This window comes from Aphis gossypii, chromosome X, assembly GCF_020184175.1.
Source record: "Aphis gossypii isolate Hap1 chromosome X, ASM2018417v2, whole genome shotgun sequence".
Classification (NCBI taxonomy): Eukaryota; Metazoa; Arthropoda; class Insecta; order Hemiptera; family Aphididae; genus Aphis; species Aphis gossypii.
This window is the reverse complement of record NC_065533.1, coordinates 3,025,816-3,052,638: the sequence shown is the minus strand read 5'-3', so window position 1 is coordinate 3,052,638 and position 26,823 is coordinate 3,025,816. Positions and strand designations below refer to the sequence as shown.

Sequence of the window (26,823 nt, the reverse complement as noted above, 5' to 3'; positions counted from 1 at the left end):
ATGTAACTGTTTTGGAGTTTATTTTATACACAGCGTTGTATATAATATTTGAATTTATTAATATTTAAATCTTATGCATTACATTACATACCTATATGTTAATTTCACAATATTTACTTTGTAATATAGTAAACATTGGTTGGTCAATATTTATTTTTTCCAATGTTTTTACAGTCGGCATTATACCTATAATATTATTATTAGTAATAAGTATAGATTCAACAAACAATGAATTATAAAATAAAATTATTATTTACTTAACAATTAATTGAACTGATGATTAAAATACATGAATTACATTCCTGATATTTTGGGACGCTATTCATATTTACCTTTTTTACGGAATAAATCACATATTGTGTTCACGGACATATACTATGAATATTAACCTTCTCCTTCTCTCGTCCACTGTACATATTTACAAATTCGATTTGTTTTCACAAACAATAAAAATGAAAATTTATTTCAGTCTAGTTTATTGTATCACGATAATGTTTGATATTTAATACATGCACTCGCAATAAATGAGACACCGAATTCAAAGTGCTTATTCGCGGTATACGAAACGCTATTCCCCAGAAAAAAACCCATTCCCATGATCATCAAATAAAGTGATGTATAATACGTGAGATTATTACAATTAATTTGTTTATATTCACGATTTTGATCTGATAATATTATATTATATACATATAAATCGGCACTGTTTTACTTTGTGCATAGAAACTTCATCGCGGGAACTGAAAACAAATGAATGTTTTAAAATTTAAATGTGTTGGTCGAATTCTCGAATGTATAGTAGTGGTGTGTATTTATTGTATTATTATGCTTATGCATATTTGTAATTGGTTAAAATATCGGTATATTCCACATAGGTATAGGTAATATTGGATACAGGTATATTATAGTGTATCAAATATCAATATGTTTTTCACGTTATTGGAAGTACATTTTTTTTAGGTATGTGGTTTATGGTAATAAATAATCACTCACAATTTATAAAATATTAAGCACTATATTACTGTGATATGTATGTACAAGAATGAAATATAACAAACAAATACCAATTACGCGTACAATATTACTGCGAACTGAACAACACGGTAAGTCGCGATACGTAGTCACTGACGGAATGAAAATTGAGCATCTGATCAGCTGGTATTTATAGGCTCCGCTTTGTTCTAGAACATCCCCGAATATACTCTAGCGAGACCATCGCGGAATATTCTAGAACATGGGTTTTTCCTATTGTACGCTGTCGACATCGTAAATAATTTGGGCGGCTCGTTGTGTATTGTTCACGTCGCCACATCACCCCCCTACCAGTGATGGAGTCAGCAGGAACTTATTTGAAGACGTTCGGGGAAATGGACTCTTCTACCGGAACGCGTTTTCCTGTCTTTTGTTTCTGGTGTCGGTTCTTCTGTTTTTGGTTCCTTATTTGCGATAGATTCGGGTGTGGCATGTTTCATGTTTCTGGAGCTAACCTCCTCGTGTATGTCATCAGCAATTATGTAGGCTGGTTTCAGTCTATCAATAGTCACTGTTATCTTTTTCCCTTTCACGTCAATGCAGAAGGTTTTCCGATTGCGACTTACAACTGGGTATGGGCCGTCGTACGGCATTTGTAGACAGTTTTTCGGTCCATCATGACGAATAAACACTTGTTTGGAGGTGGCGAGGTCCTTAAATATGAAATTTTTCTTTTCTCCGTGGCAGGTTCCATTTACCGGTTGTATCTGGCGAATCTGGTGTCGAAGATCCTTGATGAACTCCGCTGCGTTCTCAAACTTAGCGTCATCTGATCTTGTTGAGAGAAATTCACCAGGTAGACGAAGTGGTTCTCCGAATACAAGTTCTGCGGATGTGGACTTCAGATCCTCGCGCCAAGCTGCTCGTATGCCTAATAAGACTGTTGGGAGTATTTCAGTCCACCGTTTGTTCTGGTGACATTTGATAGCGGCCTTAAGCTGTCGATGGCTTCGTTCTACCATACCGTTTGCTGAAGGGTGGTAGGCCGTAGTCCTAAGGTGATTTGTACCAGTCAAATATCCTAGATACTTGAAAAGGTTTGATTCGAATTGTCTCCCTTGATCAGTCGTTATAATAAGAGGTGTACCAAATCTTGAAATCCAATGTGTATAAAATGCTCGGGCGACAGTCTCTGCTTCTTGGTTCTCCAAAGGTATCACTTCCGGCCATCGAGTAAATCTATCGATACACGTAAGGCAGTAGCGGAATCCTTCTGAATATGGCATAATGATGAGGTCTAAATGTACATGTTCGAATCTTTGTGATGGTTGAGGAAATGAACCAAGTGGTGCTGAAACATGACGTGTTATTTTAGCTCGTTGACACTCGATGCATGCTCGGGCCCATTGTTTACAGTCCTTGTTGATAGAAGGCCATACAAACCGTTGTGTTACCAACTTGGTAGTGGCTTTTATGCCTGGATGTGAAAGACGATGGACAGTATTAAAAGCAGCACGTCGAAAAGATTTTGTAATGAAAGGTCGGGCGGTTGGTGTCATGGTGTCGCAAAACACAGGAACATCCATGCCGGGCATTTGAATTTGCTTAAGCTGTAGTCCAGTGTCACTCCGTAAATACGTTTTTAATTCGTCGTCTTCTTGTTGAGATTTAGCCAGGGCAGTATAATCCAGTGTATCCGAAAGAACTTCCACTCGAGAGAGAGCGTCGGCCACGATGTTCTGTTTACCTGGCACATATCTTATGTCTGTAGTAAACTGTGAGATATAATCTAGGTGACGAAATTGGCGTGGTGAGCACTTTTCAAGTTTCTGCTGAAAGGCGAAAGTGATGGGTTTGTGGTCAGTGAAAATGGTAAAATTGCGAGTTTCTACCATGTGTCGAAAATGTTTGACAGCAAGATAGATAGCAAGGAGTTCACGATCGTAGGCTCCGTATTTAGATTCAGTTACTGAAAGTTTTTTTGAAAAGAATGCGAGAGGCTGCCATCCCGTGTTGACGAATTGTTGGAGAGTCGCGCCCACTGCGGTGTCAGAAGCATCACTTACAATGGCCAATGGTGCATTGTCGCGAGGATGAGCAAGTAACGTGGCTGAGGCAAGTTTCTCTTTACAATTTTCGAAAGCAGCAGTAGCTTCAGGTGTCCAGTTGATAGGAGTTTTGCCTTTGAGATTGGGAACCAGTAAGACGTTCAATGGTGCTTGTGCTTCTGAAGCTCCGGGTATAAAACGTCGATAGAAGTTTATCATACCCAGGAACTGTCGTAACCCTTTTGCTGATGTCGGTTTCTTGTATTTCAAGATGTCGTCGATTCTGTCAGGTAAAGGACGTGTGCCATCTGTGGAAATAAGGTAACCTAGGAATTTGACTTCTTTTTGTCCGAAAACGCACTTGGAAGGGTTGATTACTAGAGAGTATTCACGTAACCGATTGAAAATGATCTGTAAGTGCTTGATATGTTCTTCTTCAGAAGTAGAAGCTACCAGTATATCATCGATATAACTGAAACAAAACTCAAGTCCACGGAGTACTTCGTCAATAAAACGTTGGAACGTCTGAGCTGCGTTTCTGAGTCCGAAAGACATAAAAGGAAACTCGAAAAGTCCAAATGGTGTTATTATGGCCGTTTTATTGATATCTTCCTCTGCTACAGGAATTTGATTATAGGCTCTTACCAGATCGATTGTTGAGAAAATGTTTTTTCCGTGAAGGAAGTGTGTGAAATCCTGGATGTGACGAACTGGGTAGCGGTCTGGGATAGTTCGAGTATTAAGTGCACGATAATCTCCACAGAGTCGCCATTCGTCCGTAGTGTTCTTTGAAACCAGGTGGAGTGGTGAAGACCAAGGGCTTTTAGAAGGTCGAGCTATACCCAAATTTAGCATAGTCTCAAACTCCTTTTTGGCTCCCTTGAGTTTGTCAGGGGCTAGACGCCTTGGTTTACACGCGACGGGAGATCCTGGTGTCGTCTGGATGTAATGTTTGGTGTTGTGTTTGATGTCCTTGATTACTCCAACAGGTCGGGTTATCTCAGGATACTCCTGTAATAAGTCATGGTACCTTGTCGTTCCGACAACTGTTTTGATGGATTGTATGTCGCATTTCGCAGCTTGACCCTGTACAGTGAGTTGCGTGAGACCGTCCAAGAGACGTTGATTACGTATATCTACCAGAAGATTATAATGGTTTAAAAAATCCACACCAATGATAGGCTTGGATACATCCGCGACCACAAATCTCCAAGTGAAAACTCGACGAAGTCCGAAATCAAGAGCAAGTGTAATAGTTCCGTACGTAGCAATGGTCGTCCCGTTGGCTGCTGATAGGGAGTAGTCCGATTTATCTCGTTGACCTTGAACCACACTGCGTGGGTATACACATAAATCGGCTCCAGTGTCAATAAGAAATTGTATTCGTGAGACACGATCGGTTAGAAATAGGCGGCGTGGAAATGGCATTGGCTCACTGGCCGCCATCAGTGATTGCCTTTCTAGTTTTCCGACTTATATGTACATGGCTTTACACATTTCTGGGAGTTGGATCCAAAACGCCAGTGATACCAACAGATTCCATTGACACCGTGTGAATTACGACTTCGTGATCGAGATCTTGAACGATGGGCACTAGGATCGGGGCTTCGCCCACGTGCAGGACGGGTGTTGATCTCAGCGATTTCTTTTCTCAGCGCCGTGATTTCCTGATTAATCCCTAGCGCTAGCTGTGAAAGCTTAAGATTTAACGTAGCTTCCAGAGTATTACTCACAGTTGATTCCGCGATCTGAGGTAGCATAGGACCAGACGCGTCTGCAATATTATCTGCGTGTGTTGCAAGGTCCTCGAGTTTGCAGTCCTTGACGATCGCAAGCGCTACCTGAATACTTTTCGGTAGTCGGCCCATCCACAGCGTTTTTAACAGTGTTTCCGGAATGGAGGTGTCAGCTAGGCTTTGAAGATGGCGTAAAAATTGCGATGGTTTTCTATCACCCATTTCGACCCGTTCCAATAGTTGGCGAGTTTTTTCTTCTTGGGATGCGCTGAGACGTTTGACCAATTCTTGTTTAATTTTTACGTACCTGTTTTCCGATGGTGGTGCCATTATGATATCTTTCACTTCAACCGCATATTTGGGTGGTAATGCGCCGACAACATACCCAAATTTCGTACTGTCGATCTTGATACCTGCGCTGGCAAAACTTCCCTCGACCATGGCGAACCAAAGTTCGGGATCCGACGAAATGAACTCGGGAATTTTCACCGCGACTCTTGCTACTGACGATTCATTGTTTTCCATCACGTCGAGGTCACCAATTTGTGGTTTATGGTAATAAATAATCACTCACAATTTATAAAATATTAAGCACTATATTACTGTGATATGTATGTACAAGAATGAAATATAACAAACAAATACCAATTACGCGTACAATATTACTGCGAACTGAACAACACGGTAAGTCGCGATACGTAGTCACTGACGGAATGAAAATTGAGCATCTGATCAGCTGGTATTTATAGGCTCCGCTTTGTTCTAGAACATCCCCGAATATACTCTAGCGAGACCATCGCGGAATATTCTAGAACATGGGTTTTTCCTATTGTACGCTGTCGACATCGTAAATAATTTGGGCGGCTCGTTGTGTATTGTTCACGTCGCCACAGGTAATTTAAATTATTTACAGAACAACATTAAAAAATACATTAAGAATTTATGAGACTTATGATAACAACTCGTTCAAAATTCAGATAAATCTATGTAAAGTTCAAAATATATACTATAATTATTTGGATAAGTAAAAAGTTTTAAAATATTTATGATAAAAATAATAAAATGTTTCTAATTATTTCAAAATTATTTTATGATGAATTCAAATTATCTAAAAAAATATATCTAATATTATCACTAATCACTAAGTGTAGTTTTGTGTCTATAAGAATAATTGAGTCGATTCTTTAATATTTTTAATTTTTGCATGGCTGAATTTTTAAGATTGTGTTTAATACGAGTATGTCCATCATGAACTTGGCACACCCTCTTTATCCAATAGACTCTTAAGATATGCCAAGAATAGCGTATAATTTGCAAATCATAGCAAGTTGGTTTTTAAAATTAGCAAGTCACCTCACTATTAACAAGTTAAATTTTACGTTGAGTGGGCTAAGTTTAGGAAGCCCACACACTTTATAGATTCTGAAAAGTTATTGTTGTTGAAATATTGTTGTGACAGCAAATATGAGTTAATCCCACGTACAAGTCATCCAAATTAAATCATTTAGTCAAAATAATGATAAAAACATAATTATAATTATATTTTAGTATGATGAATAAGTAGTCAATTTTTTTATTTTTTTGTAGAATTCAAAACAATTCAGTTTACCATATGATTATAATAATTATAATCAGTCTTAATTTATCTATAAAAGTTGACAACGATTCTAAAATCAATGAACATTTTATGACATACCATAAGTACACTTTCTAACTGCAATTAAAATGTATTAAAAATATATATATACTCACTACTTACTAGGAATCCACATATTAAATTTTGAAAAAATTGTATAATTATAAGAAAAACTACAATTTCAGTTTTACAGAATTTAAAAAAAATATATTGATTGTGGAGACTAGATACTTAAAACTTATTACCATAATATATTTTATTATTTTCTGTATACCTACTATGGAGTATTTAAAATATTTACACTAATTGAAACTGTTTATATTGCAAAGGTACTCTGGTCCTATTTATACTGTTCGCATTCTACAAAATAAATAGATATACTATTTTTAAATCTAAAATAAAATTGATAATTATTCATTATTATTAACATAACACTTTTTTTTTTTTTAGATTTGGAAATAGCATTTCTAGTTTTTCTTGTGGTTAATATTATACTGAGAAAAATTCATCACTTTTCACAGTTAGAACCCAATTTTAAATACTCAATGCATAATTTTTTATATAAGACAGCTTCATTGTTTAAATTGTATGATGATTTTTTTTAAGATACGTGTTTTTTTAACACATTGTTGAAAATATTGTCACGAATTTCTTCAAGAATGTGCCCACTGCCCAAATGGAATGTGCTCAGAAATGGTATTTGTTATATTATCCATAGTCACTTTATCAAATGGTAAGGTTCCTAAACCATTTTGATGACCTTTGACTAACATATGTATCCATAACCGTTACTGTGTATTATTTTATTCATTCTGACATAATAACATTCATACTAGCAGGACAATATCCATTTATCTTATTAGAGTCTTGAGTTGTTATGTCTTTTACAGGTCTTTTTTTTTAATTAAAATAACCATTTCTATGGCACTTATAGTAAACATAAATATAAACGCCATTCAAATTTTACTTAATATGTATTTGTCATTTGCTCAATATCGTGATTCCATACTTTAAAATTAATCAAACTTTTAAAATTAAATCATGTATTACTTCACATTTCTATATTATCTACTTATTAATGAATAGCGATCACGTTATTATTGTACATTATACAGCAAAAGAACACTTTGTACAATTCACTAAGGGCACAAACGTTTCTTTTTTTCAGACGTTGCACTTTTTTTTTGCTTATTGAGATTTATCTTATGGCAATATGATTTATCACATAAAAGTCATAAGTATGTATGTATATATATTCATTGTTTTTTTAACATTTTTGTTGGGATAATTTGTTGTTCATCTAATAGAGGATGCGCTTTTTTGATAATTTGGCTTTAATGAAAATTTAATCTTTTTTTCCACATTCAGCACAATTAATTTCTTGATTTTCAGACAAAGTAGATTTCTATAAAAAAAAAATCTATAAATTATGTTAATTTATTTAACATGAAACAAAACAAAACAAAAACAATTGAATTACAACATTGTAATTACCCAACACATTCATTTAACAAAATCATATTTTTTGTTTTAAATTAAATATATTATGTATAATTGCATTACATTTTATTTATTTTAAATGTGTTATTTCTAGTTTTTTCATGGGACTTTTTTTTCTAAATATTAATACTTATACGTATTAATATACGTATACCACGGGACGTGCAAAATACTCATCGTATTTATTTTGTCGTATATTTTGTGGTGTTATCCAGATCGTCAGCTAACTTTATCACCTCCGTGTTGCCTCCGGTCGGATCCACAGATACATACAATATAATATTGTATATGTTTGTGGTCGGATCAATAACCAAGCTTAAAGACCCTATACATGGTTCTCTAGCCTAAACTAATGAACCAATTGACTTGAAATTTTCACGAATGGCTCAGTTTAATGTTTAGATGATTTTGTGAAAATTTAAAGTTTATCAGAGTACTACAGCTTTAGTTATATGCTTAAGTATTGGCATAATTATTAAGCAAAACGCTATTTTTTTCAACAATTCCACAATGTATGTGTTTGTACTGGCCGCAAATAAAATAAAATAAAAAATAAACACTTAACGATGTTAAACGAAACAATTGAAAATCGACAGTAGTATAGTAATTAGTAATGTTCTTATTTGTCTCAGATCCTCCTCGCGTTTGCTTTGACGTCTACGTAACCATTATTATTTTATAAGTAATAACTGAATAACCCGGCTTCGCCCGTATACAGTTTTGTAAATCTCTTCCGTCGTTTTTTTATGCTTCTGAGATCTGGGTATGTTATCAAAATCATCAGATACAGATATAGTCAATTCATCTTCATATGGTAAATAAACATCAAAATGCTCATTAGATAGGTTTTGCATAGAACTAAAACGAAATCTCTTTATGGGGTTTCTTTCTGAACCAAATTTTTCATACAATTCACTATTGATACCAAAATAAGAAGGTGACGGCTTTTTTGTGATGTTGACTTACCGAAAGCAGACGATGGTAGGTTGGCTTTAGGTCCGAACGAAGTTTGGCCAACTCTCCGGAGTAGTCAGACGTGAATTGGTTGCTCGGTGTCGGGTACGGAACGCTTCCTTGTCTCGGAAAAGGCATTGGTGATTGTACAGGAGACGGTGCGTCAGCGGTGGTGGATTTTTGGACTTCTGTCGATAAAGTGGTTCAGATGAGAGGACACAAAAAGATTTGTCAAATCTTTTCTAACAATATTATCTTAGGCCAATTATTTTGTTTTGTTATTATGTTCAATACTTTAAATAGCAAAATCACATATATCGTTATTATAAATGTTTATCTATATCTTTATCAACTAAATCATTACTCTGAATTGTTTCATCGACTTCAAACAACTCCACATTTTCTTACTCATATTTAGACACATCTACCTTCATTTATTGTATTTCCGTGCGAATGAAGATTACATTCAGCATTTGAGTAAGGGTAGCTCGAGCTGTTGTCTGGTTAACTAAATTTTTTTATACAAATAGAGGCGTCATATCAATGATCGCAAGAATATTTGACACCCTAGGACTGTTTGCACCAGCAATCATTTTTGTTGATAGCGTAAGAATTCAATGATCCCTTAGTAGCATTGATCATATACCACTGGGTCATAGTTTTAGTACCGGGTGATTTCATCATTTTGTTTTTTTTTCTTGTATTATCACTTTGGTGTAACGCTTACGTTATTACCAATTTAAGTATTATTTTGTTAATGTTATTATTATAATACATATTTCTTTGTAAAAGTGTAAAATTATTATAATATCTGAGCACCCGTTTTTGTTTTATATTAATCTTTTTAATACGGTCATAATGGTCATATACATTTATATAATATACAATATTGTGTGTGTTATTATTTTATAATTATTAATTATATACATTAGCTCAACACGCTACAATAATATTTCTTTTTATTTCTATAAATATAAATATAAATATTTCTATAATTTATACTTTTACCGAAACTTGAGATGCGAGTCGAAGTGGTCAACTGCCATACTCGCAAGAACCATTAAGGTACAAACACGTTAATTTATAATTAACTAATGTATTTTTGTCTTTTGATCAACATTCCTTCTTTAGGTGGATTACATTCGACGCCTGATCACAGAGCGTTGATAATCAATTTGAAAATTATTTTCATTGAAATAAAAAATCTTATCACTGCTTATATACACTATAAGTATATTTTATGACATAGCTGTTAAAGTAATTTAGTTTCAATCATCATTGTTTTGCTGCTGGAATGAATTTGACTAATCTTTCAACACATTGCAGTACCTAATAGATTCGGAAATTATATTCACTGAAATATAAAAATTCCATTACATTTAGTTTAATAAAGTATAAAAAAAAAATTATTGTCTATCTGATTGTTATCATTTATTATTATTATTTTATTGTTTTTTTTTTATTCCAGATGGTATAATTTACCTATTTTTATTGCCTATTATTATTAACGCCCATATAAATATAAAATACTGTTCTGTAATGTGTTAACTACTAGATTTTCTATAAACTATCAACATTTACACATTTAAATATCAAGGGAAGTTAATTAAAATAAACATTTTAAAATAAATAATTATTTGTTATTATTTATTTCACATGATGAATCAATTTACATTTAACTTTAACTATTAAAATAAAATGTTCAATGGATACTTATAAAAAATAAATAAATAAACTTTAAAAATAATATTATTATCGAAATTATTGAATGTTTGAGTCAAACGAGAACCTAATAATTAGTTATTGAATTTTAAATACTATTTTGCGCTATTAACTACTTCAATTTATCCACTTTTATGGTGCCTATCTTAAAATATCATTTATAATCTAGTAGAGTGATAGTGAATATTTGTATAACACGTACCACTCAACTTGATAAAATTATGTTCTATTTAATTATTTTTATAAAAATTAAAAATAAAGTTACTGTATACTTTTAATTTTTTATAAAGATAGTATATAATATAGGTAGTCAAAACATGTTGATCTCTGTGATAATATTGCAATAAATTTATATACTTAGTTGTTTTTAATTTTGTTTATTAATGTGTTAATTGCGAGTACCTAGTATATGTAGGAATCGTAAATTTCATTCTATATTAAGATTGCGTCTACCACCTTAAATACGTATTGTATAAGTAAAAAAACAACAAAAACATTAAATCTTTGTCATTTTATCCAATTAATAAAAAATAATACGAGTACCTTATATTACAACAACGAACTGACAAAATAGATAGGTACGTATTTTTACTGTCATATTTATAGAGAACATAATTTAAAAATATTATATCATTGATTTTAGAATGCAGTAATTATTATGTAATATTGTTCTAAAACTGTATATTCTAAAATCAATGGTATTATGATGGCCGAAAGTTCTTATATTATATTAAAGTATTGACATTTAAATTTTAAAAATATGTATATATGCGGTGGAACCATTTGAATGATTTATTTTAAGCTACCTCGTTGCACAGAAGTTAGGTTTACGAATGTCAAACATTATCGGCGAGTGTATCGCCGATCGAAAAATAAAAACATTATAACTGAGTATATTTTATTCGTGTTATTATTTATTCTTAGGAGTTAGTTAGGTAATAAATTATATTACTAGAAAGACTTGTCTACGTATTTATATACATCTTTTTATATGATTTATAACGCTTTAATTTAAGACAAGGTAATTGAGGTAGTTCCTGTTTCACAACTCATATGACTATTTTAATTTTTAACACCAATTGATATATTATAGATAAAGCCTAAAATTAAATGTTTCAATAATCACCATAAAAAAAAAAATATATAATATAGTTATAATATCTAACATATTTGTTATGAATTCTGATTAATGTCACTATAAATGTTTTTGGATTAATACTTTTAGAGAGTTATTTTGAACTACTTAGCCACTAACTTTAACTATCAGCCCGTTGACACTGTAATATTGGTGATTATAAGTTATAACACCAAAATGTATGAGTGTATAGGTAAGTCCAATTACTTGGACAACATGAAACCAAACAGCTTTTGTAACATTTAGCAAGAATATTTTTCAAAATATTTATCATAGACTTAAGAAATAACAACTTCATATTCCTGCTTCTGCTTTTGCAGTAATTTACATTTGCTGTTTAGTGTTTTCAGGTATTTGAATTTAAATCATTGTATTTCACTGTATCTCACTAAGCTGTAGTAGGCTTCGCATTATTTACATAATATATACACAATCGCCTACTATATATATAATATTTATTATGTATATATTATAGTAGGTATACTAATCATAGAACAAAAATAGTAATACAAATAAATCAATAATAAATATTTAATAATTTTCGGTATATTTTATAAACACAATAAAAATGTCATAACCGCAACATCGTGAAAACCGTAGGACCAAAATTGAAATTGTAATCTACGTTTTTTAGATGAATAATTTTTTTGATTTTTATAAAGATTTTGTTTCGTTTTAATAAATTTGAAAATTTGAAAAAATAAATATTTTATTAGTTACTTCTCAATGTAATAACGAAATCCACGTTAGTTAAACATTATGGTCCAGAAGACTATAAATCAGTTAACAGAAAAATTATACCCTTATAATTGAATAAATAACTCAATAATATTATACTAAGCTATATTGTATTTTATTTTACAGTACATTGTTAACTACCCTAAAGTAGTAATTGAAGAAAAAAATTAATAATTTAAAATTTAAAATTTAAAATTGCAAATTACAATGGTGCAACTGTAGAAGATTGCTACAATTGTTGTGTACCCTATAAAAATTTGATGAAATTATCGACCATTGTTGTATACTCACATACGTATGTACCTACCTACTAGTTTATGTTTGATCTAATTACATCAAACTGTTTTAGTTTCATCAGAAATACTAATTACGGTAAATTCGTTAGATGTATGACAAATACTATTCGCATACTGTTGTGATAAAATACGCCCAACGTGATTATTTCGTTGTGCTAACGAACATTTGTAAATTTTTACAACCAATAATTATAAAATATTTCAATATAAAATATGTATAATAATATATGTAATGTATCTTATGACTTTTTTAATCGTGTTCATAATGTATACAGTATAAATGATATAGAACGTGAATCGTAAAAATAAAACAAAAATTGTAGGTTTATAACAACTATTTTCTGGGCTAAAAGTCCGGAGTTACTGTATATAATTTCGATTCAGCTCGTTAATAATAAAATATCATAATTAAGTATGCATTTCAAAGCTCTGCAAACAAGGTATCGCGGCTTGCCAAGAACATAAATATTTAGCTCTGATTTGCGATTTTATTTATTAAAAAATACCTAATCCTTTGTATTGTACTTATTAAATCATTACAAAGGTATAGCTAGGTACTACAACAACACGTGTGCTCTGTGTATTGTATTCACTTACTCTAAAGCCTCATTGAGTATATTATATTTCGGTAACAATACAGCTCACAAAGGTCAAATCTTCTGAGACGATCGACGGAGTAATAGGTACACTGTGTGGTGTAAACGACATGCTCTAAGAAATGCAATGTTATTCGATATAATATGATACACCTATAGCGAACTCGCCACACCAATAAGATGTGTAATAAAATAAATGGCCGGATGGATGTAATAAGTTCAAGTAACATTGAAATATATTATAAATTATAATATCTGTTACCGCAAACCTAGTGTACGCATAATATACACAACTCCGACTATATTATTATAACAATTTAAATTCTTCACAATATTATTATTCGAATAACCTTGTACACTATTTATAATATTACGAGTCTCAGGTTGCAGAGATGTAATATTTCAAATATTTGTATAGGTTTTTTTTTAAATCCATGCTTATGATTTTCAGTCAAAAAATTAGTTTCTTTGTATCAAAGGTCTTAAAAGAGGTATTTTAAATTTTACATTGTTCATTATTCATTATGCATTTTTCATATTCCGTGGTAGTAAAAATAGGATATTTCTTAATTTAAGATTCAGAGGTGAGTAGTGAATGCATTGATTTTATAATATGTTTATATTATTGTATTCATATATACGATAAGAAGTTAAAAAAAGACTTTGATCTTCAGCTTTGAGAATGGTTTATAGTAGAAAACTGGATCTATTTGTTACATTAGAAAGTTAAAATGGAAAATTCTCAGTATTTTTAAAAGTAATCGAGGAAAAAAACAAAAAATTAATAAAAACGGGAATTTTTCAAAAAAATCGTTTTTGATTTTTTGTATAACCGTAAATATTATAAATCTGAACGTCAAACTGTATTTATCAGGAATTTCTATGAATGAGATAATTTAAAAAATATTTTGAATTATTTATAGGACTGACAATTTTTCAATTATTAATGATAAAAAATTATCTTGAAGTTAAAAAATTTAAACATTAATGCAATAAAAATGCAAATTAATTGTAGTTAACTATTTATAAAATGATCAGTTTTTTACAGCTAAGACTTAAAATCTAATACAATTATAAGAACATAAGTATTTCTTACTTATACTTCACTAAAACTATAAAAAATGTATAAAATATAAAGTTGCACTTCTTTTAGAGATATTTAAAATTCAAATTTAGACGAAATAACATATTTTAACTAAGAATAATAATTATTATGTGAGTTATTTTGTTACAACTATAACTTATAATTCAAAAATGTTATTCAATAAAACTTAAATATTTTAAATATATTATGAATTTTAATATACCAATACGCAATGACATATTAAAAATATAAATATTTATTTATTTAATATTTAAGATTTTATCTATTTATATCTTGAACTTATTCACAGTGCCTTACTGTAAAGTGTGTTGAATTAATAATAATAAAACTAATAGGTACCTATACGGCAATACGGCATGCATAATTGTATAAATATTAAATATATAGGTAATAGGTATACTATAGTCTATATTATTATAATCAAATTTTAATTATACAATAAATGCAAGGTTTTCGGAAAAAATTAAATGAACCTATCGTAATAATATTAGTAAACTAAATTACTTTAACAGCAATATCATAAAATATATTCATAGTGTCAGTGGAGAATTTTCAATAATTTCTTGGGGGAAGGGGGGGAAGTTAAAATTTTAAAAATCCTATTTTGGTAACACAAATTTTAATTAAGATAAGGTTAGGTTAAGGTACTCCACACCAAAATAACCCAACTGTTTTAGACAGGTAGTTATATAGGCAGATAGACAGTCTATCTAGGTACATTATTAAATTATTAGAAAACCCGTAATAAAATATTTATTTATCATTAAGGAACATTTTTTTATGTTCTGGGAGGGGGGTTAAACCCGAACCTTCCCCTCGTTAATACACCAGTACATAGTGTATATAGTGATAGAATTATTTAATTTCGATGAAAATAATTTTTGAATTTATTACTAATGTTGTGTTGGTTGGTTGTCGAATTAAATCCAGCCTATGAAGGAATGTTGATAAAAAATACATTAGAATATTAGATAATTAAAAATTAATTACTTGGAAGAATCATGTGTTATAATTTCTTTTTTATTCTGAAACACCAAACACTGTTCGTCAAAAAGTAGGATATATTAATGATATTATAACAATCATTAATCAATATCTATTTGTGATCGAATTGCGTTGAGTTTGGTGCCAAAATGCTTGTCTTTATGTGAATTTAAAAAATATATTATAATACAATTTAAAACCATCGATATTATTCTGAAATGAACATGCACAGTCTTAGATATTAATTTCAATGTTTTTATCATCAAACCGCTGATCACTATTAAAATATTGAATTATAATTTGTAATTTTTAAGTTTGTTTAAAAATCAATCGAATAAATATATATAATAATATATTACTGGACAAACAAAACAAGTTTATGTTCACGGAGATGCATATTCAACGTTTGGACATAAAAATATTTCCAGAAAACGATTTATTGTAAACATCAAACAATTGTAAGCCATACTACTCATATAGCTTTATTTCATATATCTGCAAGACTATTGTTAAGTGTAAACGATTTATTTCTAACGATACACTGGTTTGATTTCTTTCCCTTGTGCTTCCTCCAACGTACAGTCAGATCATTGACATAAGCAAACGATTATTCATCACATAGATACGGTTTCTCTCTCATGTGTATCTTCTGATGAGTTTTCAGATTGCTGTTTTGAGAAAACCGTCTTTTACACACGTCACAGGAGAATGGCTTCTCCTTCGTGTGTATCCTCCGGTGTACAGTCAGATTACACCTATAAGCAAACAATCTACCACATAGGTCACACGAATACGGTTTTTCTCCGGTGTGTATCTTCTGATGAGATTTCATATTACCCTTTTGAGAAAACCGTTTTTCACACACGTCACAAAAGTATGGATTCTCCCTCGTGTGTATCCTCTGGTGTATAATCAGAGTACAGAAATAAGCAAACAATCTACCACATAGGTCACACGGATACGGTTTCTCACCCGTGTGTAACTGCCGATGTATAATCAAATTGTAGTTTTGTGTAAATGACTTTCCGCATGTATCACATGGATACGACTTTTCTCTCTTGTGTGTCTTACAGGGTGCTTTTAGATTAATAATTTGAGAGAACGTTTTTTCGCTCATGTTGAAATGGTATGGTCCCTCACATTCAAGTGTCTTATCAATACATGTGAGCTCGTTCATTTTAATACTGTTAATTCTGCCTCTAATATCTCCGTCGTCATCCATCTGTTTTATAGACCATGTCGAATAATAAGTACACTGATTAAGATTAACGATTTTATCGTCTTATGTTAAAGATTATAACTAAAATCACATTTGGTTTTGTTGTTAAACTAATCTTATATTTTGTTTATAACAAATTACAATTTATTTATATTGTTTACTAGATTTTCAAGCCTGTATATTTTGCATTTAAATTTAAGGTAATAAATTACAAAATCAGTAGTATAATTAAGTTACTATTACTGCAACTGATGTATCTGAGTAAATGTCACAATCAATAATGACATAATGTACATTTTATGGGAATTCATAATTTATTTACTATTGTAAGAAAAATCTAAAAAAGAACATCATCGTTAAACAAATACAATTTTTTAGTCTAAAATGTAGAATATAATATTATCAAATACACTAAAAGATTAATATTTAAAAAAAAAACATTTTTACTCTTTGACATTAATGTTTTATGTCTGAAGATCAAAAAAAAGCAAAGTAACGAAAAAAAAATGGATCGTTTTTTAGATTCTCTAGCAATTTGTGAGGTTTGTTCCAAAAGTAATACACAGCACTAGGTGTCTTATAATATGATATTATCATCTGATTTTAATATCAGTTTTTTCAGGTTTCCAGTTTTAGTGGTTTTAATAAAGTATAATATGATGTGTAACTGTGTGAAAGCGATTACGAAAGTGTAAAAAATTCTGATCCTTTCTTATCATAGCTAAATTCATTTTTAACCAATTTGGTAACCAAATTTGTAAAATACAACAATTTTATTTCAGACTCAATTTCAGTAATATCCTGTGTTCCACAAGGAAACCCTCTCTTCCCGTTATTATTTAATTTATTTGTCAACGATATTGTTTTCTCCATTAAATATTCAAATATTCTCCTGTTAGCTGATGACGCTAAAATGTATAAATTTATAAGTAATACAGGAGATGCTGAACTACTTCAATAAGATTTAACTATCTTTCAAATTTGGTGTATCTCAATATTGGTATATCCCTTAATATTAATAAATGTCAGTGTTGCGCCGTCAAACTCCTACCACACGGCGGTTAGCTCGACAACTCGCGAGAGTCAATAACAAAAAAAAAACAGAAAAATAATAATGTCAAGCGTACCTAGTGCTTTTAATGCATGCAAAAATAATAAGAAATACAATATTAACAATATATCAAATAATAATTTTGATATCAGATATCGATGATATCAAAAACAAATGATATCACAAACAATAATAATAAAGATAATATATAACAATAATAACAACAATATATACGACCGTGCGTGTGTCAACAGTGACGGTGTGGTACCAACTACAACGGCAGAACGGCGCGACAGCGTGATAGTTATCACTGATCAGCAACGGGCGTGATAACGGCAACGCACAGCAGCGTTTTAAACTGTTTATTTCAATAGCGCCAAACGGACCACGAACAATCACCAGCAGAACAGCATCGGATTTAACATAAGCAGGATCACACACAAAAGTCACCGACGGAGAAAACAGGCAAATGTCGGCGGACTCGGAGCACGCTACTTTGTCGCACAATATGACGACGAACTCAGATAGCCAGTGTACAACGACGCGCGTGCCACAATCGTGCAAGGTCAGAGCAAAACTAAACTCTGTGATCGGACAAAGTACGCCAAGCACCTGTGGCGACGTCGTAAAAGACCCAAATACAAATAATAAAGGCCGAGATTAGTCCGCGAGTAAATGTAGTATACGAGATATATATATATATAATATAATATATAATATATATATTATATACAAAAGTATGCGAATATACGCACGCACGACCAACCGGCGGCGACGTCGTCGTTGACAGTCTTCAACAGTCAGCGTATTACTTTTTATAAAAAACATTATTTTATTTCCAGTAAATACATGTTCTTTAACTAAAATGTTTGTCGTTCTACATAAGTTAAAGATCTTGGAGTAGATAATCTTTGATTCCAAGTCATTATTTAATCTCTGGGTATAAGCAATGAAAAAAAATCTCTTTCATTAATTGGGATAATTAAACAAAATTGATCTAACTTTAATGATCCATTTATATTAAAATGTCTAAATACTTCTTGTTCGTCCTACAATACTGGAATATGTTTGGCGAGACGCACAAAAGATTTTGATGTCCGTGAGAACATTGGTCTGGTATTTGCGACTTGTATTGATGTGTTAATGAATTTACGATTTCCCCGAGTCGTTTTGAGGCGAACGGCCAGAATTCGCTCCACGACCGTGAGTGGAGTCTTATGTGGCCCTCCGGCCTCCACATATGCACCAATAATATAGGTAAAATATTAGAACATCAGCCATAATGAACAACTAGAAAAAATCCAAAACAATATGCTTCTTTTTATTTATTATAAAAGCAATCTATATAGCAATCTATACTTAAGATATGACGATATTCTTAACTTTTTAAATCTGAAACCATTAAAAGTCAGAAAAAACCTTTGTATAACTTTCTTATTCAAACTTCTTAATAATAAAATAGACTACTCTTCCCTCTTAAACAATATCATTTTAAAAACAAACAAACATAATACCTATTCAAAATAATGAATAATTTTATATCGATCGCTAATAAAGTTATAAGTTATAACGATCAGCGACAGATTGTAGTTTTCAACGAAAATCAGATATTAATAAAATATTAGCTAGCTGACCCCGTGCACTTCGTTGCCCGTTAAAAATGTCGATTCTATAATATGATTCAAACTTTGTTTAATTTGTTACCTATTTAATAATCAGTTTAGCAGTGTTCTAAACTTAGACATTTTCATTGACCATTTTGAATTTCAAAAACCTTGTGCAAGTACCACTTTAAAATGCTTCCTTATAGCACACTCAATTTATGATACGAATGTACTGTGTAAATTACAATCCTCGATCTATCACTGTTCAGGCTCTACGTTTATTAGTCAGTTAGTTAGTCAGTTTATATTATAGCCATTAAGCTTGGCGTCGCCCGTAAACTCTCTTATGATTATGCGAGTAGTACATTATTAGGTAGACAATCCACCTGTGGTGGATCGCTGACCCCCTCGAAATGTGTACGTACGTTAATAATTTCTAACCTTCGAGTTTCAAAGTTATATCATTTTTTTTTTTACTACGGTGGATACGATACGATGATGTGCCATCCCGTGGTTTTAATATTATAGTTGATTTATACCAACCTAACCTGACTTATTTTATTTTATTTTTTTTATACATAGTTAGTATAACAACCCGACTTATTTTATTTTATTTTTACGAATTCCAACCCTTTAAAATCAAAATTTTGAAATCGGGTGACGTAGTGACACTTAAGAAGGTATTTGGAACAATTCCGAGAAAAAAAAATTGGAAAAAAGCTAAATAACGTTAATAATCGTTGTGACGACACGTTTTGGAGTATTTTTAGTCTAAATTTACAGTTAATCTAAAATATCTAGGAATTATTTGTAGTAGTCATTAAAATATTTTAGATACACCGCCCTTCCATTCAAAAAATCACACAAAATGTACCACTATAGTTGTCACTTAGTCATGAATGTATTAAATTTTTTTTAATAAATTGGTAAGGCTTATAAGTTTAAATGTTCTATTATTATAAAAATATAATAGGCGTACAAGAAATATTAAAAATATCTTTAAAAACAAAATTTTCTAAAATAATTGTACAATTATATTTAAAATATAGATAATTCGACGTATCATGCAAGATGAAACAATTAAAAACAATAAGTCTTAATATTATAAAGTGATTGACATCTGCCTCTACATTGTTAACTCGATACTCTGCAAGTATAAACAATATGTTTTTCCTTCCCCTATTCTAACAACCCTTAGTTTCATAACTGACATGCCCGATTGCAATGTAACGTTCTTAAAATATAATATAGTACTGAATTAAACCATCATAAAGTGAATCCACTGATTGAATAATAGAACTGTTTAATTACAATATCAATGATAAAACGAACGATTAAGAGAACGTGAATTAAAAAATTAAAAAATTAAAAATTTTTCACATTAATAACGTGAATTAAAAAATGTATCACAAATTGGGACGGAAAATGAATGTACCTATTTTATATTATAATAATTTTCATACTATACGTATAAGCATGTTCTTATGTAGTTTAAAATAAAAAATGACCATTCACCCCGGCAGCAGATCGGTGAATGAGTTGATTTGATTATTTATACTCACTGTCGAGGCCGATTCATTAATTACATATAATATATAGATGTCATAAATAACGTCAACACGACGCCAATAAATAAATAAATTGAGGTACGCCGTATACCATTTTGTAAATAATAAGCTTGTAGTTTGTGTATATCGACATGTTGTATATGTTGTATTTTTTTTTTCAAACACTTTTACAGGAAATTGAGGGAAGACTTGAAAGGACTTAATTTTAACACAATGTTTTAAAGAGAGATCTTCTTAGATTTTTTAAATATCTAATGAATAATCACTATTTGTTCTACTATAACTTCATACTTGCCATAAAATACTCTAAAATCGCACTAATCAATAACTAGGTGGTGGGCGGGAAATGCGTTTTTGTTAGTGCTCATTACTGTAGTGGGTATGTGCCTATTATTATAATAATAATATATATTATTATTTTAATAATACCTACAAATCAAATCGTCTGAATATTAACAGTTAAACTAAAAAAATATAGTATTATAACTAGACTACAGACCTGGGCCGGGTCTCACATAATGGCACAGCGTAACCTTCGGGTGCCACCGCCGCAGTTGCGTAAAATGACGTGGTCACAGTCGTAACGATATGCGAATTTCCCTCTCCTTTAGCCTACCACAATAAACGCCAAACGGACACAAGCCAGTAGACGGACGGACGGTTAGATAAAGGTAGATACCGAATAAAAAAATTATAGTAATAATCATCGCGAGATGTCGGTCGCGAAACACGTGAATAACGGTGAATACAACTATCGTTTAGACCACAATGTGTGGACCTACCTTTTTTTTAAAAAAAGAAAAATTTTCGAATCTCATGGTTCCGTACGCGCACAAGAACTCGCGGTCACGGGCGAGGTTTGCTCGAGTGTAATATATTATACATACCTACTGCAGCACACACATAAGTTATAAAATATTTTACGTGCACTTACGTCACTTACGAAAAAAAAACTGTTACCACACACTTATAACAAGTAGTTAGTTGCTCGAAGGCAGAATGTCACATATATTATTATGTACAGGGTAGTTTATGAAAAAAATGCTTTCTTATTTTATCGAAGTGAGATTTTTCCGCAACTTTTTCCTCTTACTTTGATCACTATATAGAAGAACGTTTTCTAAAATAAAAAACTGTAGGTATATCTTTCCTTATAAAAATCAAACATGATAATTAATATAGGTACTGTTGACAACATGGATTATCGTTAAACATAAGTAGAATAAAACATTTTTAAAAATATATTTACAATTATTTTTAGTAAGATATTTTTCTCTTGATATCACAAAAAATTACAGAAAAAATATTGCAGCCCGACGTACGAATCACTCTGTACATGGCGTTATATCTTATATAGTACGTTCATGTGTTCATAGCGAATGTGTTTTACGAAAAGTTTCGGGTATATACCTACTTGCATGATCGGGCGCACGTACAAATTGATCGACACAACGACATGTGTAAAAAAAAAGGTATAAACCCGCCGAAATAGTTAAATACTGATTTTCTAGACATTCGAGGTTGTATTAAACCGAATGTCTAGAAAAACACGTGGATAGTAGTAACAGTACATATATTTACAACTACATACACATATTATATATTTAATTTGGAAGTTTAATGATTAATCGAATATCGTACTAAAACGTTAAGTTGTAAATGACAAAAATACATCTAGAGAAGAGGATTAGATATCATTGCTTAATACTTTCATATATTTTTAATACATGACTATAACCGAATGATGAATATTAAGAATACTTATAACTTTTAATTTTATATAATATTGTATTATTTTAATGATTACTAATTTGGTTAATTAATTAATAATAGAATGTTTACATTTCCGTCAATGCCACTGACGCGCGAGCGCGCGCGGGTGTGTGTGTGTGTGTGTGTGTGTGTGTGTGTGTGTGTGTGTGCTTAATCTAAAATATTAATGCATAATACATTGCGAGATTTCCAGTGTTTTACTATCTTTGCACTACTTACCACCCATGAATTAAGGGGAGCACTTAATTAATGACCTATATTCTATAAGCCACGTGATGACCTTAAAGCCAAGTTGGTGAAACTTATAGGCTTAATACAGTTTAGTTAATGAGAACTAAAATAAAATAATATTAATAATAATAAGAAAATAGGTGGTTAAATCATAAAGACATAAAGTAATAAGATTTTGAGTTTAAGGTAATTATGATGTTAGTATTTTGCATGTTTTAATAATAATAATTATTTTTTAAATAATAATTTGAGCATGGCATTATAATTTAGATTAATATAATTTGGTTAGTTTACAGAATAATATATTTGTTCACCACGAGGAAAAGATAATATAATCATAATTCATAAGTTTAACAGGATAATTACATTAAAACAATTTATTTTGTCACCACAAAGTATAATAATTAAAAAAAAATATAATACAAATAAATTAATAAGTATTCTAACCGGTAACAAGTTTGATTGTCAATTGTTCAAAATTAAATCCTAATTATAAATATAATAAAAAAAGTACATATAAACACATAAATAATTTTTGGGAGTATTAATAGGTAAATAATAATATTATAATTCACATAATAAAAAATTATAAAATATATTAAAACCTGTCGCTTTAGCCAGTAATCAGTTGATCAATAAATACCAGGTAAATTTGAATACAAGCGCAATTGGTACACTCACCCTAAAATAAAAATTTTGTTTTAGGCGCTATTGGTCCATGCCCATCACAATTAAGTATGCTAGCTGCCCAGTAGCTGGGTCCCGGATTTTTTTTTATTAATTTTAATATGCATTATGACTATGAGTGTATTGTAGATCAGCGGTTCTCAACCTTTATATTCAGGTACCACCTATACAGCTTAAATTTTTTATAAAATAAGATTTTCTTCTCATATTACCTAGAGTTTTCCATGTGCCACAAGTCGAGAAATACTGTTGTAGACTTCACCAGCATATTTTATTAAAATGAGAAATTCATAGATAATGATAAAACTGCATTTTACTAAAAGAAAAATTTATAAATGATAAAATGAATGAAAATACTACAGTGAAAGTTAAACGATTAACTACACTAGTGTAGTATCTAAGATAATTCGGGATCCAATTAATTGCAATTTACATCAATTTAAGTACAGTGGTTTTATAGACTAGCTGCATAGACTTGTGGTAAAATGTATATTATATAATCATACATTTATAAAAAGCCCTGTAGGTTCATTAAATCAATATACAAACGGGGAAGAGTATGTACTTTATACTGTTTGTGAAAGAGTTTATATTGTATAATAAGTAAATTTATGTTTACTTTTTTACTTAATTTTAATTAAAATTTAAGTCAATATATCAATCAAACCTTTAAACTCGAATAATTTGTTGCTTGGGATTTTAATTAAAATCTTTATTGAAATGTATATTATATTAATGTTCTATTGTTTGGACCATTCACCCCAGTATTCCAGTAGGGCAGTTTAGTCTCTCGTTAAATCCCCACAAAATTCTTCTGTATCTAATTTCGCTTTTTATATGAGATAATAAAAAATCGAGCAGACTTTGTCTAATTAAGACACTATAGTAAAATAATAAATAACTGTTTTTTTTGTATTTTGTTAAAATACTGTGTGTACCTAATACATACTACATACTTATAAAAATAATAATAAATAAATAAATATTAGGTACCTGGCACAAAAAGAAACTAAAATTGTGATAATGTGTAAAATATGAGATTTGAGGTTAAGACAGAAGATGTGAAATAAGAAGCTGCTGTTATTTGGCTTGAACATATTACTTTAAATGTCTGTGTAATTTGAAGGTTTAGTCTTTGAAAGCTTAGCAGAGACCCGAAGCTGTATACCATTGTATATTGGTACCAAATGAGCATTTTTGTAGTGTGGATGTGTTGTTCAGTGTTCCTTAGTGTATAAAAGGATTTTGAGACAGAATAAATGTCCTTATTTCGAATAAATTAATTGAACTAAGCTTAAACTATAGTTATTGTTTTCGAAAAGTCAGTTGCTTTAACTCGACAAGCTAGGAAAATCGTATAGATCACAGATAAATTTTAATAATAATAAAAAAATAAACTAAAACTAGGTAAGTGAATATATTAAGTTTTCAACAAATAAATTGATTAGTATTATAATTTATACATTTGTAGTATGAGGACCAATTTTATTTACATTAATTTAAAATGTACTTTTAGATTCTGAACGGAGTGATGAATTTATTGATTTTACAATGATGTATGTTTTTTTTTGTGTCTATGTACAGCATAACTAGTCGAAATAATGCTTCAATTTCAAACTTCGGGGGTGGTTTCCGATGGAAAAGTGAATATCCTTGGTGCATTATAGAGGTAAAAAGTAAACATTTTCCAACAGCTTTCAAAAAAATCGAGAAAAACAAAAAAAAAAAAAAATGACCGAAAAACGGAAATTTTTACGCAAAACCAGTTTTCGACCGAATCGATTTTTTATATGGTTGTAATTCAAAAACTAACCACTGTAAATACTTGAAATTTTTACAAAATGTTTATGTTAGTGTTATCTATATACAGTTTAAATTTTGACTTTTTTTGAGTTATTTATTAAGGATTAAAAATACAACACTAAGTTTGTTTTCCATAGGTTTTTCTTCAAGTAGCTATAGAGAAATCTCGAAGCATCATTATAGGAAAAATTTTAAGTGCGTTTGAATTTTAAATTTTTACGAAATCACATAACGATAACGATTTATCCTCAAACTATTTTAAATATTTGTTATTATTCAAAAAGTATTAGTCGTAGATACTTGAAAATTTTACCAATTATTTAGATTGGCATTTTCTTTACATGATTTAATTTTCAAAATATTTTGAGTTTTTTTAAGCTATTTATAGATAACTGAAATTTTCAATTTTTCTAAAACATTTTTTTTGAAGTGTCGATAAAATTTTTTTGGCCCAATCAATATACTTGAAAATTGTATATAAAGTTCCTCATATGTTATTATTATAGTAATTAAAAAATTATAAGAATACATAGGCACAATTTTTTTTTTATTAGCATTTGAAGTTTTTTTTCAGAAAAATTCGTCAAAATAATGAATATTTGCAAATTATTTTGTAGTTCAAAACTCATAAAATTGTTTGTATTTATATCTAACGTTAAATATTCTAGACTGACGAATCATCTCCTTTCAAAATCGTTTTTCGTCTACAATGATACCTATCATTGCATTCAAATTTAACCTATCCCAGTCTGAGGTCCACCCCACCCCCTAATGTACAGCAGAGCGGTACCCACTTGCCGACTTTTTAAATATAGGTATATTCAGAAAGTGTTAGTCTTATTTTAGATAATTTTTAGATAACTATTATTACAATTCAAAATTACTAAAGTATATTGAAAACGCCAGCTATGAAATCAAAATAAATTTTAAAAAAAATTCATTAAAGTATGGATGGCGAAGGGTTTGTTAATTTCGACACGTCGTGAAAATGATTTTTCTAAAATGATTAAAAAAAACATCCTAACAATTTAATTTTGTGTGCTTAATACATTTATTACATTAAATATCGAAATAAATTTACTTCAATTCTAAAAGCTAGGGAAATAAATTTTTTCAAGTTCAATTTTTCTAGTATAATTACTATTCCTAAACTTGCTTGGAAGTTAATACACAATTTAACAAGAAACAAAAATAACATAAACAATGGGACATTCAAAAATATTATCGAATATAATGCGGTCAAATAATTAACCCTCAAAACGATCCTTTAAATACAGCAAATATTTCTAATTTATGTTTCATAGGTGTTGGGAAAGGCGTAGCCGTTAAATTCAAAAACAGTTTGCATAAATACTATAAGTACAAAGAATCAATTTTTTCTTTTGGTCAGCACTTCATAAAAAAAAAAAAATAGAAAAACTGAGGTCCTAAATCATAAATAATTTCAAAGATAAAACTGCAGCCG

The 26,823-nt window shown here is 30.3% G+C and overlaps 1 protein-coding gene and 1 long non-coding RNA gene across 2 annotated transcripts; both read right to left on the bottom strand.

Annotated features, from left to right (window-relative positions):
* Positions 1-4,480: 4,480 nt before the first annotated feature.
* LOC126552292 (uncharacterized) lies at positions 4,481-5,281 on the bottom strand. The gene has a single exon (XM_050206984.1). The coding sequence runs from the start codon at positions 5,279-5,281 to the stop codon at positions 4,481-4,483; it is 801 nt and encodes a 266-aa protein (XP_050062941.1).
* A 9,975-nt stretch (positions 5,282-15,256) lies between these two features.
* LOC126551861 (uncharacterized) lies at positions 15,257-16,032 on the bottom strand. The gene is made up of 3 exons (XR_007605754.1): positions 15,782-16,032; positions 15,429-15,699; positions 15,257-15,369 (listed from the first exon to the last, which is right to left on the bottom strand). It is a non-coding gene; the product is annotated as an uncharacterized LOC126551861 (long non-coding RNA).
* Positions 16,033-26,823: the final 10,791 nt, after the last annotated feature.

Excerpts from the sequence above, each read along its gene's own strand:
- LOC126552292 (XM_050206984.1), bottom strand. The coding sequence starts at position 5,281 with ATGGAAAACAATGAATCGTCAGTAGCAAGAGTCGCGGTGAAAATTCCC.